Source organism: Octopus sinensis, linkage group LG5 (genome assembly GCF_006345805.1).
Source record: "Octopus sinensis linkage group LG5, ASM634580v1, whole genome shotgun sequence".
Lineage (NCBI taxonomy): Eukaryota > Metazoa > Mollusca > Cephalopoda > Octopoda > Octopodidae > Octopus > Octopus sinensis.
Genome location: NC_043001.1, coordinates 37,819,898 through 37,833,910, shown reverse-complemented (window position 1 = coordinate 37,833,910; position 14,013 = coordinate 37,819,898). Strand labels below are relative to the sequence as shown.

Below are 14,013 nucleotides of genomic sequence, written 5' to 3'. Positions count from 1 at the left end.
CTATATATCTAGGGAAATTACTTGGTTCATTTTGATTACCTCCCTTCCATTACTTTTTAATATATATTATTGACTCCTGATATATTTACTTAATTGATAAAGTTTTTCTCCACGGGTAGTAAATATTATGTCTAACATATTCTTTTAATTCAACTCATTAATAAAATAAATCACCATTTACTAATTGTGATTCTATATTAATGGAAATGGGGATATATAAATATGAAATAATCGCAAATAATTCTATATATCTTGAGAAATTACCTGGTTCATCTTGATTACTTCCCTTCCATTATTTTTTAATATATCTTATTGACTCTTAATATATGTACTAAATTAATGTTTTTTCCACGGTTAGTAAATATTATGTCTAACATTTTCTTTTAATTCAACTCATTAAAATAATCACCACTTACTAGCTAATTATGATTATATATTAATGGTAATGGATATATATATATATATTTATATAAATATGAAATGGTTTCTATATTTTCTATCCATATATAAGATACTAATGTTTACTGAAATCATTTAGGAAATTGTCTAAGGAATATTGACTTAAATTTCTTAATATGAAATCTAGATGTCAAATGGTAGTAGACATTAAAACCTCTGGAACACTAATAGTCTATCTTCCCCTACCCCTCTAACTTCAACATACTAGCCTTTTGCTTAGTGCATTCAAATGTATCTAGGCTGGGTTCCTCAGAATAGGAATAGGTTTATTGGTTTTGACATTTGTTTCTACCCCTTCCTATATCTATAAATAGAAAAAATTCTTTGTCTCCATCCAACCCAAAATAGAACCCCCCTCCCCACTAACAGATCTAATTAACAAAGTGAAAAAATCTACAGTCAGAGAGTAAATTTAATACTACCATGTTCTTAAGAATGAAATCAACCTCTCTGTCTGTATATCTACCCTCTTTATAATGTTGGCAAATGAAATAGAGATAAGAATGTGCATTGTCCGTTTGATTGGAAAATTTCTATAAGTGGCTGAAGATTGCTCAACATTTTAAAATTGATGTAATACTTACAGTGTTTAATAAAATGAAGTAGCATGAAACGATCGTACCACATTACTTCGGTTATACTTCTTGCTTATTTTGATTATATATATATATATTATATATATATATATATATATACATATATACATATATATATATATATATATTTAAAGACTCCGCCGGTTACGACGACGAGGGTCCCAGCTGATACGATCAACGGAACAGCTTGCTCGTGAAATTAACGTGCAAATGGCTGAGCATTCCACAGACACGTGTACCCTTAACGTAGTTCTCGGGGATAATCAACGTGACACAGAGAGTGACAAGGCTGACCCTTTGAAATACAAGTACAACTCATTTTTGCCAGCTGAGTGGACTGGAGCAACGTGAAATAAAGTGTCTTGCTCAAGGACACAACGCGTCGCCGGGAATCAAACTCACAACCTTACGATCATGAGCCGAATGCCCTAACCACTAAGCCACGCGCCCTCACATATATATATATACATATATATACATACACACACACACACACACACACACACACACACACACACACACACACATATATATATATATATACATCTATCTATATATCTATCTATTTATCTATCTATCTATATATCCATCCATCTATCTATCTATCTAACTATCTATCTATCTATCTATCTATCTATCTATTTATCTATATATATATATATATATATATATATATACATATATTTGTCTTTTCACCTTGTGCTGTATGAATTTATGAAGTAGTTTTAGATTCAAGTTTTGACTGCTATCTCTAGCGTGGTGGTATCTCTTCACCAGTCTTTCAGATGTGGAGAATAAATGGGAGGAGGAGAGTCTGCCAAAGGTTGACCCAGTTGAGAGACCAGCTCCCCAAATCAACAGTACCCTGGTAGATAAAGCAATTGAGGATATGAAGACAGGGAAAGCACCTGGCCCATCAGGAATCACTTGTGGGATGCTTAAAATATCGGATGGTGTGGGTTATGGTCATGTCACCCGCATAGTAAATCAGGTGGTTCATGAAGGAGTCATACCCAATGACTGGTAAAGCAGCACCATAGTCAACTGCTACAAAGTTAAAGGTGATGCTTTAGACAGAAATAACTACAGGGGTATCAAATTATTGGATCAGGTGATGAAAGTTACAGAGAGAATCATAGCCCAACTAATTAGGGAGAGAGTTAGCCTACATGAGATGCAGTTTGGTTTTGTACCAGGCAGAAGCACCACTGATGCTATAGTTTTTGTAAGGCAACTGCAGGAAAAATATCTACCCAAAGATAAACCTCTGTACTTGGCTTTTGTTGACTTGGGGAAAGCCTTTGACAGGGTCCCCTGATCTCTTATCTGATGGTCAATGCAGAAACTGGGGATAGATGAGTGGCTGATTAGAGCTGTACAAGCCCTGTACAGGGATGCTGTCAGTAAGGTGAGGGTTGTCAACGAGTATAGTGAAGAATTCTGAGTAGAAGTAGGAGTTCACCAAGGATCTATCCTCAGCCCCTCTTATTCATTATAGTCCTCCAGGTAATAGCAGAGGACTATATCTATGCTGATGACCTTGCTCTAATAGCCAAGTCACTGACAGAACCAGAGACGAAGTTTAGGGAGTGGAAGCAAGGTCTAGAATCGAAGGGTTTTAGGGTTAACCTAGCAAAAACCAAAGTTCTAGTAAGTAGGAAGGCTGTCAAATCACAATCCCTTTCAGGTAGATAGCCCTGCTCGATCTGTAGAAAAGGCATGGGTAGAAACTCCATACGATGTATCTGGTATAATCAATGAACACATAAAAGGTGCAGCAATATCAAAGGACGTTAACCAGGCAAATAGTTTTTTTGTGTTGCAGATGCACAGGGAAATAAACACTAAAGATGTACAGAAAACAGCTTCTGTCACATTCCAAGGAGAGAAACTACAAGTAGTAAATAGCCTCTGCTACCTAGGCGACCAAGTCTGTAGTGGTGGTAGTTGCTCTGAGAGTGCAGCAACTAGAGTAAGAATAGCCTAGGCAAAGCTCAGGTGGCCCCTACCTCTGCTGGCCACTAAGGGCCTCTCACTCAGGATGAAAGGTAGACTGTATGATGCATGTGTGCGAACTACTATACTACATGGCAATGAAACATTGACCATGAATGCTGAGGACATGCGTTGGCTTGAAAGAAATGAAGCTACTATGATCCGCTGGATATGTAATCTTATTGTGCATACACAACAGAGTAAGTGCCCTGAGAGAAAAGTTGGGTGTAAGAAGCATCAGATGTGGTGTGCAAGAGAGGCCACTGCGCTGGTATGGTCATGTGTTATGCATGGATGAGCAGAACTGTGTGAGGAACTGCCACTCTCTAACTGTGGAAGGAACCTGTGGAAGCGGTAAATCCAGAAAGATATGGGATGAGGTGATGAAGCATGATTTTCGAACATTGGGCCTCACAGAGGGAATGACAGGAGACCAAGACCTTTGGAGATATGCTGTGTTTAAGAAGACCAGGCATCTAAAGTGAGATAGAAGCCATGCATGTCTGGCCCTGTTAAGAATGTTCCTGATGTGTCGGGCAATATGATATGATTGAGAAGACCTGTTGAGTCAAGTAAAACCAATATCATAACTGTGGCCATTGTCCCCTGACTGGTTCCCATGCTGGGGGCACACAAAAAAGCCCTAACCAAATGTGGCCAATGCCAGTACCCCCACCTGACTGGCTCCTGTGCTAGTGGCATGTAAAAAGCACCCACTGCATTCTCGGAGTGGTTGAGGTTAGGAAGGGCATCCAGCTGTAGAAACATTGCCAGATCATATTGGAGCCTGGTGCAGTTGCTGGCTCTCCAGACCTCAGTCAAACTGTCCAACACATGCCAGCATGGAAAATGGACGTTAAACGATGATGATGATGATGATGATGATGATGATGATGATGATGATGATGATGATGATGATGATGATGATGATGATGATATATATATATGGCCACAGTCTAATGAGTAATACAAGTAAAAGATATATATATATATATATATCTATGTGTGTGTGTGTGTACGTGTGCATTACTGTTTCTTTGCCTTGACTTCATGTGATTAAATGAATGTCACTGTCATGCAAGGGGTGTCCTTCATTTCCAATCTTCCATGAAAACATGCCTGCTCTTCAGGAAGGGCATCTGCTTGTAGAAAATATACCCTGCCAAAAATTCCATCCAAGTGATGCAAGCATGAAAATGTGGGCATTAAACAATGTTGATGCTGCTGCTGATGGTATATATGTATGGGCATATACATATATGTAAACTCCTACAGGGTCTGCAAAGGTTTTGGTTACAGCCCTTTCATCATCATCACCTCTATCATCATCATCATCATCATCATCATCATTTAACGTCTGTTTTCCATGCTGGCATGAGTTGGATGGTTTGACTGAGAGCCAGTGGCTGCACCAGGCTCCAATCTGATCTGGCAATGTTTCTACAGCTGGATGCCCTTCCTAATGCCAACCACTCCAAGAGTGTAGTGGGTGCTTTTTATGTGGCACCAGCACAGGGGCCAGTCAGGTGGACCTGGTATTGATCACATTCAGATAGTGCTTTTTATGTGCCACCTGCACAGGGTCCAGTCAGTGGGTACTGGCATCAAAAGTGCTAAAACCTAGAATATCATTTCTGTTGAGGGTATGTTCATTATGAGACTTGTAATTGGCTGAGAGCTTGCTTTGTGCAAAATCACTTAACTCTCAACAACTGTCAGTTCACCTGGTTTCAAGCCAGTACCATGAGGGCATATATTTCACTTATATAAGTAACAGGAGAAAATTATGACTGATGAATCAAAAGAGAAGGTGCTGAGTTCTGCTTGACCTGCTTGTGAATTCCAACCATGACCATCTCATCTGTTTGTATATAGTTGCTTTATTTAGTCTGATGTATCATTCCTCTTTTAAGCTACCAGTATGTGATTTAAGAATAATTTGGCTGCTATTTCTAGGATATCATCAACTAAGTAAAGATTCCTTCATATTCACTCAGACATTTTTGTCTGTTCTATTAATAAGAAGGTAAAAATAAGATGTGTGAAAACGAAGAAAAAAGACGACTTTGTAATACTAACATTTCTCAAGCTTACAGAGAAAAAAAGGGAAAAAAATCTCACCTTTAACTCCATCAAGTTGCTTGTTTGTCCATTTCCAGTTGCAATATTCCTTTCCAGTAGACCAATGACACTTTCCCTTTTGGAAACTACATTCCCAGGAACCTTTATATTATGAAAATACAAACACTATTAGCTTCCTGAAAGTTTTGTGTACAAGAATAATTTTATTTATTTATTTTTAATATCAATGTTTTTTCATATATACTCAAAGTATTAAATTTAATACGGAAGGAGAAATGAGATTCTGTGATGCTCATGCCTCTCAAAAGAGTTAATTGAGTAAGTGAATTAAAATTGTTATATTTTAGACTTCATGTTAAACAAGTGACTCAGTTTTAATAGCTTACATTCCTTCATTTAGAATAGAATTCTTACCTTTTACGTTCTCTTCACTCAAATGTTTGGTCTGTGTCTATATTTGAAATCATAACATGACACAACTATGCATTCCCCATGGCAATCCCTTTGCTATTATGTCCGCAAGGCACAGTTGAACACATTGTTTAGACTGCAGTGTACAGTTAGTTACTCTCTCCACAACCCACCTTCTTTTGAGGCTTAATTCCCTATCTCATTTTCTTTGCTTCCTTGTTTGAGGTAATTCTGGCATTGTTGTTTCAATGATCACCTTAAAATTTCGATTGCCTTTAACTTTATTTTTTACACTTTTATATTTTATTCTTTTAATCAATTTATCTTGTTGTACCCAACTAAGCAGTTATGAATAAGTTATTTAACATCAACTAATTTAGCTTAAGGTATCAGTACAATTGATTAGTGTTCACATTGTAAATCTATATTCAAATCTCCTGGTTAGATTTTCATATGCACAATCGCTCTCCAAGTTATCTGTCAGTCAGAATCTAAGAGGAGCTGACTACTCAGTCTTCTGGTAAGGCAAGAGGAACTATGAAACTCATGAACTCAGTGTTTTGTTTGTTGTCTTGAATACATTTCTTGAAGCCTTTTGGCTCAGATACAAAGTGTATGCTTTCCCTATACAAGATTTGATCTTCTTTGTATATATGACACTAGATTTACTGCTGTTGATGACATTAATGTTAAGTTGTACAGTCAACTGGACAGTCACATCACATATTTCCTAGAAAAAGAATCTTGATAATTTTTACCAAGATCAAGCTGTAACCAAGACAGTTCATTGATCAAAGACAGAAGGGTTGATATTCCTGAATGTAACAAAGCCAGAAAGGTCTGCCCACTTCAGCACATTGCTCTTAGAAGTCTTCTAGGGAAACTGTAGAACATTAAATGACATACAACCCTTGAACAAACTCAAAACAGTCTTTCACACTGTTGCAATAGAATGTTTTGAGAGCAAGCAATGCGTGTAGAAAAATAATTGGCACTCATTCTATTTAGAAAGTTTTGATCACTTTGATGCTGCAAAATATAGACTCTCGAAGCCTACAAAATCTTGCCTTCTACAGAGGACAACCAAACAGTTGTTACAGCTAAAATCAGAATTTAGAAAATATTCAGAATAAGCATTAATAATGATTCACTCCTCTCCAACTCTCTCTTACAAACCTAAGACACAAATAATATCAGGGAGATGTATTCTGGTAAAAAAGGAAGAAAATACTGCAATCAACATTTGAACAAAAAGGTAAAGGTCACCTGTTCTTGAGATACAAAGATACGTGCAGGCATGACATGTGACTGACTAAAAACGATCTTGTCACCTGGGCAGCAGTTGCAGCAGAGAACAAGTTTTGCTCAAGACATGAATATAATAGTGCTCATAAAAATGATTACTGCAGTACTGCATATATGTGTGCATATAAATGCATGTATATATTTATGGGTATAATCACGTGCACATAAATATTAGGTCACCCCATAAGTAATGTCCAGACTTCTTTATTGTCAATTTCTAAATGCTTTAACAGTATTTTAGAATGTCTAATGACATCAAGTAACATTTATATGTATTTGAGCATATTTCAACTAATTAGATTTCATTTTGCAGGATAATGTAATTGAAATTTCATTAATCAGAGCTCTTTAAACATGAAATAGTCTAAGGAGCATTTGAAGCACATAATACATTATGAGTTTACAAAAGGGAACTCAGTAACTGAAATGAGTTGAAATATTCACCCAGATTATGGACAAGAATGCATGAATAAAAGAACTTGCAGAAGATGTTTTGTAAAATTCAGATTTGGAAATTTCACGCTTGAAGATGAGGCCAGACCAGAACGTCCAATTGAGTATGATGACTAGCTCATTTTGGAAGAACTTGAAAAAGATCATACAGTTTTAGTTGAATAATTGGGAAACAAGCTTTGCTCATGTCATACAACTGTTCACTACCATCTTCAAGAGCTTGGGAAGGCCCTTAAACTCACAAATGGGTGCCTTATGAAGTGTCAGAAGCCAGCCGTAAATCCCGAATGGACTTCAGCTCTTCTCTTCATTCCCGTGGGATAGAGAGGTGACTGGTGATGAAAAATGGGTCCACCACCAAAATGTTAAGAGTTCTAGACATTGGCTTGGTGAGGGGGAGAGGGCCCAACCACAACCAGAATGGGAACTCCATGTGAAGAAGGCTTTTCTCTCTCTGTTTGGTGGGATTCCAAAGGAAGCATCCACTTTGAGTTGCTACCAACTAATGCAACAATCAATGCTCAAATCTACTGTCAGCAGTTAGAGCATTTGCATGCTGCTTTGAAGAAAAAAAGTCCTGCTATAGTGAACCGAGAGGGTGTGTTGTTTCATCAGGACAAAGCAAGACCTCCACTCTGTAAAGATCACATCACTGAAGATCAAGGAACTTGGCTGGAAGAAAATTGTTCAGCCGCATTATTCCCCAGACCTTCCGATTACCATTTATTCCGTAGTTTACAGAATATTTTGGTTAGATTAACTCTCGAAACAACTGAGTAAGTCAAAACTAACCTTTTAGAGTTCTTCTCTTCGAAACTGAAATAGCATTTTACTCATGGGATTAAAAAGTTTACAAGTAGATGGAAAGACGTCATAGATAATCATGGAAACGATATTGATGATTAAGTTTCATTAAAATGTAAGATTCGATCGCTTGTTTTCCTTATTTAAAATCCAGACATTACTTATGATATGATCTGATATGTGACTGTGCATGCATGTATTTGAATGTATGTAATGTATGTACAGTGTGTGCATGTACATGTGTTATGAGTTTCAGCATGTGAATGTGTTTGTGTGTTTGTTTATTTGTGTGTTTGCGCGTTTGTGTGTGTGTGTACCTGTGTACCTGAGAGCTTTAAGAGTGATTGATATACAACCGCACAGTTTTTTTCCACACAATGTCCTAGGTATACAGATATCAAATAGGCTAATATAAAGTATTTGTTATTTGAAAATGAATCTATTAATGTCTTACCGAATGCGTATGGAAGGATTCCAATCAGTAAAAAGCAACTAATTTTTGTGACTTGTAATATAGACATTCTGCTTGCAATTAAGTCTCTCAGTTACAATGATTTTATAAATACAAGTAGAACATGCAATTCCTTTTTCAAATGTTTTGATAATAAATTATCATATAGAAGATTTTGTTATCATCGTGATCCTGCCCACCACCACCATCATTACTGATAAAAATTTCTGTTTCTATTAGTAAGGAGTCTATTTTGTCTTTAGTGGTAACTGTTGTTATCATTCTCCTTTATCAAGCAGCTGCAACTGAGATGCGTTTCACATTATGCATTACAGTTATCAGTACTAGTTATCATCATCATCATCATCATCATCATCATCATCATCATCATCACCACCACCACCACTACCACCACAATCATCATCATCATCATCATCATCATCATCACTGTGAACACTTTAGTGGTTAATAAAGAAAACATTATTTTTTAAGTACCAGTCAAATTTCAGGCCTTGTGCCTATAGTAGAAAGGATTATTATTATTATTGTTATTATTATTATTATTATTATTATTATTATTATTATTATTATTTGGTTTGACTCAGGTTCGGTCTTATTCCTGGTAGGATTTATACGGGTAGCAGGTTACTACCTGTAACCTTAGCTATCCACAAGTTTTCAGTAGTCTTTCAAGTGTTCAGAACCCTCCTGATAATCCTTACTGTCCCTAAGAGAAAAACTCTCTGTAGGAGCTGTGCAGGGCATTCTGTTCCAATCTCTTTTGGCCATTTGTCTATATCTTTGCTTACTCTTACCAACACACTGATTATTATAGGATGACCTTAACAGTTTCCATGCTCCAATTTCTTCCTATTTTGTATTTTTTTGTTTTTCCTCCTCTTTCTTTAAGATCCTGGAATAAAACGGACTTGACAGGTAAATTAGTATGCAACTTCACTTTTCTTCATCTATAGTCCTTGTGTCTGGTCTATTGTTTTCTAACTTCTTGTCTGTTTGAATAGGAAAGTCTCACAAAATCTTATATTTATCTGATTCCAGTACTCTTTCAACTCGGTTATTATTATTATTATCATTATAATTACTATTATTATTATTGAGTGAGAGAACAGTGCATGCCATCAAAGTGACACTTGGGTAAAATATACAAAGCCCAGTATACCCATCATGACTACCCGTCTGATAAGGGTACACTAGGCACATGCATCACAACCATATGTGTGCAACATGGTGATCTCATATCAAGATAAACAGCATATGACCTTGCAGGTGGGGCCCAGTTAGAATTTTCTTCTGGTCAAGTAACCCATCTCACTCAAAAGGTTCCTGAATAAGTGTTGTTTAAGGATGTTGAATAAAACACCCATGTTTCCAGAGGTGAATTATTCAAACCCCAAAGAATCCCTCTCCACACATGGCTATCATGCTCCCCCACTACTTCTGCTCATGATCAGAGATGCACATATCGTCAGCCACTAAGGGACATGATCAATTGGTTAAGGTCAAACAACTGACAAGCAAATCTGTCATATTGAGCAGAATATTTGCTGTAGCCTATCTTTTATACCAAGATAAAACAATGTACGTAATAACACTTCCAATCAGTTAAGATTAGTAGCCATGAGAGCCACTGCCTGGTACTGCATCAGGGCATTTATTATTATGATTATTATCATTCAGTAGTTTTATTTTTATAACGTGCTTTCACTTCACTACCGAGTGCAGCTCTGTGTGCCTTAGGTATGTGCTGTGATTTGTTGTGATGCTCTTATGGTTACTGTATTGAAAGTGTTCTGCGTAGGATGTGTGCAGTGCCTAGTAGTGCAATTTTCTGTATGTTATATGTGTTTGTAAGTCCTGGTGTTTTTGTTATGTATTTGTCTGAATATTTTTTTATCATGCCTAATGCACCTACTATGATAGGAATTGTTTCTGTTTTTAGATTCCACATTCTAGTTACCTCTATTTCCAGGTCTTTGTATTTTGAAAGTTTCTCCATTTCTTTTAGAGATACCTTGTCATCTGCTGGTATTGATACATCAATTAGAAAGCATTTTTTTTCTTCATGATCTCTGACAACTATATCTGGTCTGTTGGCCTTAATTTCTCTATCTGTGTGTATTGGCATATCCCAGAGTATGGTTGCTTTCTCGTTTTCTGTGACCTTTTATGGTGTGTGTCTATACCATCTTTTTTCTGTTGTTATTCCATAATGTTGGCATAGCTTAAAGTGTATGTAGGTCCCAACTCTGTCGTGTCTGTGAATATATTCCTTCTTAGCTAGGACTGGGCAGCCAGAGATAATTTGATTTATTGTTTCTTGTCTATCTCCACATATTCTGCAGTTACTTGTTATATTTCTTTTCATTACATGTTTTTGGTAATTTCTGGTGGGGAGGCTTTGGTCTTGTGCTGCAATTAAAAATCCCTCTGGCTCTGCTTTGAGTCCTGAGCTTCTCAACCATTGCTGGGATTTTTCTTTGTCTATTTCTTTTGTATTTAGTTTAGTCCAATACTTGCCATGAAGGGGCTTTTCCTGCCATCGTTTTGTCATGGTCCGTTGCTGTTCTCGTTTTAGTTTTGATTTCATTTCTTTTGTTGTGTTTTCTTCTTCTTCTCGTTCTTCTTGTTCTTCTTGTTCTTGTTCTTCTTCTTCTTCTTAATATTTGTTAGGTGGTATGATTTCTTGTTTGTGTTTGTCAGCTTCCTTAAATACTGAGAACAATTTTTTGTTTTACTCGTGTTTTGCCGCTATTTGTATCAGTTTTTCTTGCTTCTGAAGTAGGTATTTTTGCAGTCCTATGGTGGTTATTTTATAGTAGTTTTCCTGCTTTATAAGGCCTCTACCACCTTCTATATGTTGTATGAATAGCCTTTCTGTGTCAGATTTTGTGTGATGCATCCTAGATCCTGTCATTATTTTTCTTGTTTTCCTATCTGATTTTCTTGTTTTCCTATCTTTTTCTTGTTTTCCTATCTGACATCAACTGATTATTATTATTATTATTATTGCCTTTGCACAGCTTCTAATGCCAGAGATGCACTACAGTGTCAGCTGTTCACTACCAGTGAATTAAGGTAACACCTCTTATTTTTCGAGCACCTTCCAGAGTATTCGAATGGTTCCAAGCAGTGCTGTTTTTCTGCAAGTGCTCCACCCTTATTGCAGCCCCTATTTGTTCCACATTATTATTGTTATTATTATAATTATTATTATTATTATTATTATTATTATTATTATTATTATTACTATTATTATTATTATTATTATTATTATATTATTATTATTATTATTATTATTGTTATTATTATTACTATTACTATTATTATTATTATTATTATTATTATTATTATTATTATTATTATTATTATTATCATTATTATTATTATTTTCCATTTGGCTTGCACTTTATTTAATCTTCTGACCAGGTCTCAAACAGAGACCTAAGGCACATATATATTAGATGGAAAGAAACTTCTTGAGAAGGTAATCAGTTGATGTCAATATGATTTTTTGAGCCTCATAGATTGCTTGTTTCCTTGGGATCTGGTTGAAAAATTTGTCAGTACCTTTCTTGATCATTCCCATGGTACCTACAACAACAGGGATGGTTTTGCTTTTTAAATGGCATCTCCTAGATATCTCAATCTCAAGGTTCTTGTTTTTCAACAGTTTTTCAAATTCCTTTGCTAACATGTTTCTATTAGTATGCACTGTCCATTTTTTTACTTAGATCTTTGATAATAGTGTCTGGCCTCTTAGCAATTATTTGCTTGCCTGTATGTATCCCATAATTCTATAGGATAGTAATATTCTCTCCTTCAGTGACTAGCTCTGGATAGTGTTCATGCCAGTTCTTAGGGTGTGGGACATTGTAGCAAAGGCATATGCTCCAGTGCATGTAGCAGCCAACTCAATCAAGTTTGGTTTTAAATTCTGTAGGGGCGAGGACTATGCAACCAGCATCAATGTGGTCAATGCTGTGGCGATTGTCATTACAGAGTCTGCATTTTGTGTCTCCTTCATTGTGCATAACATTAGCTTGATAGTTCCAGATGAGGAGACTCTGATCGTTTGCTGCTAGGATAAATCCTTCTGTTTTGGTTTTCAGACCAGTGCTCTGCAGCCACTGATGAATTATTTTCATATCTACACTGGCTTCCCCAGCTTGTTTGGACTATTTCTCATGCAATGGTTTTCCTAACCAGTGTCTTGACATTTTCTTCGAGCTTTCCTTGTTTGACATTCGTCTTACACTTTTATCTGCCTTAGTTGGTGGTATGTCCTCATTATTATCTTAATGAGGGAGGTCAAGCTCTTGTCTGTATTCATAATGTCTCCTTTGAGATTGAGTGCAGTTTTTTACACTGTACCAGCTGTATCATCCAATCAATGTTACTTTGGACGTATATTTGGAATCCTATCATGGTCCTTTTGTAGGATGTTTCAAGTTATATGTATGTATAGGAGCACTCCGTCGGTTACGACAAGGTTCCCAGCTGATATGAAGAGACTGCTTGTGAAAGTAACATGCAAGTGGCTGATTACTCCACAGACACGTGCACACTTAACGTAGATCTACGGGAGATTCAGCATGACATAAAGTGTGACAAGGCTGTCCCCTTTGAAATACAGGTACGACTCATTTTTGCCAGCTGAGTGGACTGGATCAATGTGAAATAAAGTGTCTTGCTCAAGGACTCAACACGTCGGACTTGAACTCATGACCTTCTGATCATGAGCCGAATACCCTAAACACTAAGCCTCTATTTGAACTATATATAGTTCAAATAGAGGTTGGAGTATATATATATATATACAGGTGTGTGTGTGTATGTGGGTGTATGCATGTGTGCATGCATGCATGCATGTATGTGTGTGTGATATGTCTGTATATATATATATCTATATATATTGTTTGAATAAAACACCTTTATTTTTTAACATAAGGAATAATTACATTTTTGCATGTGTTCATGCATATGAAAGTAAATGTATAAAGATGTTTTCACACAACAAATGTTTTTGTATGATAGTTTCACAGAAAATATATTAATGTATGTTTTCATCAGCTAAGTTTTGAGTGGCTGTGTGGTAAGTAGCTTGCTTACAAACCACATGGCTCCGGGTTCAGTCCCACTGCGTGGCACCTTGGGCAAGTGTCTTCTGCTATAGCCTCAGGCCAACCAAAGCCTTGTGAGTGGATTTGGTAGACGGAAACTGAAAGAAGCCCGTCATATATATGCATATATATATGTATATGTGTGTGTTTTTGTGTCTGTGTTTGTCCCCACAACATCACTTGACAACTGATGCTGGTGTGTTTACGTCCCCGTAACTTAGCGGTTTGGCGAAAGAGACCAATAGAATAAGTACAAGGCTTACAAAAAATAAGTACTGAGGTCGACTTGCTCGACTAAAGGTGGTGCTCCAGCATG

At 36.6% G+C, this 14,013-nt stretch overlaps 1 protein-coding gene across 1 annotated transcript in view; it reads right to left on the bottom strand.

The window, feature by feature from the left end:
- The window catches only part of LOC115212323, a 24,533-nt gene extending 15,818 nt beyond the window's left edge, over nucleotides 1-8,715 (bottom strand). Inside the window, exons 1-2 of the mRNA XM_029781186.2 lie at nucleotides 8,560-8,715; nucleotides 5,172-5,273 (exon numbers count right to left, since the gene is read on the bottom strand). Of these exons, the coding sequence (XP_029637046.1) occupies nucleotides 5,172-5,273; nucleotides 8,560-8,626 (169 nt within the window). The 5' untranslated portion in view covers nucleotides 8,627-8,715. The remainder of the gene's footprint in view (nucleotides 1-5,171; nucleotides 5,274-8,559) is intronic.
- Between the last annotated feature and the right edge of the window lie 5,298 nt (nucleotides 8,716-14,013).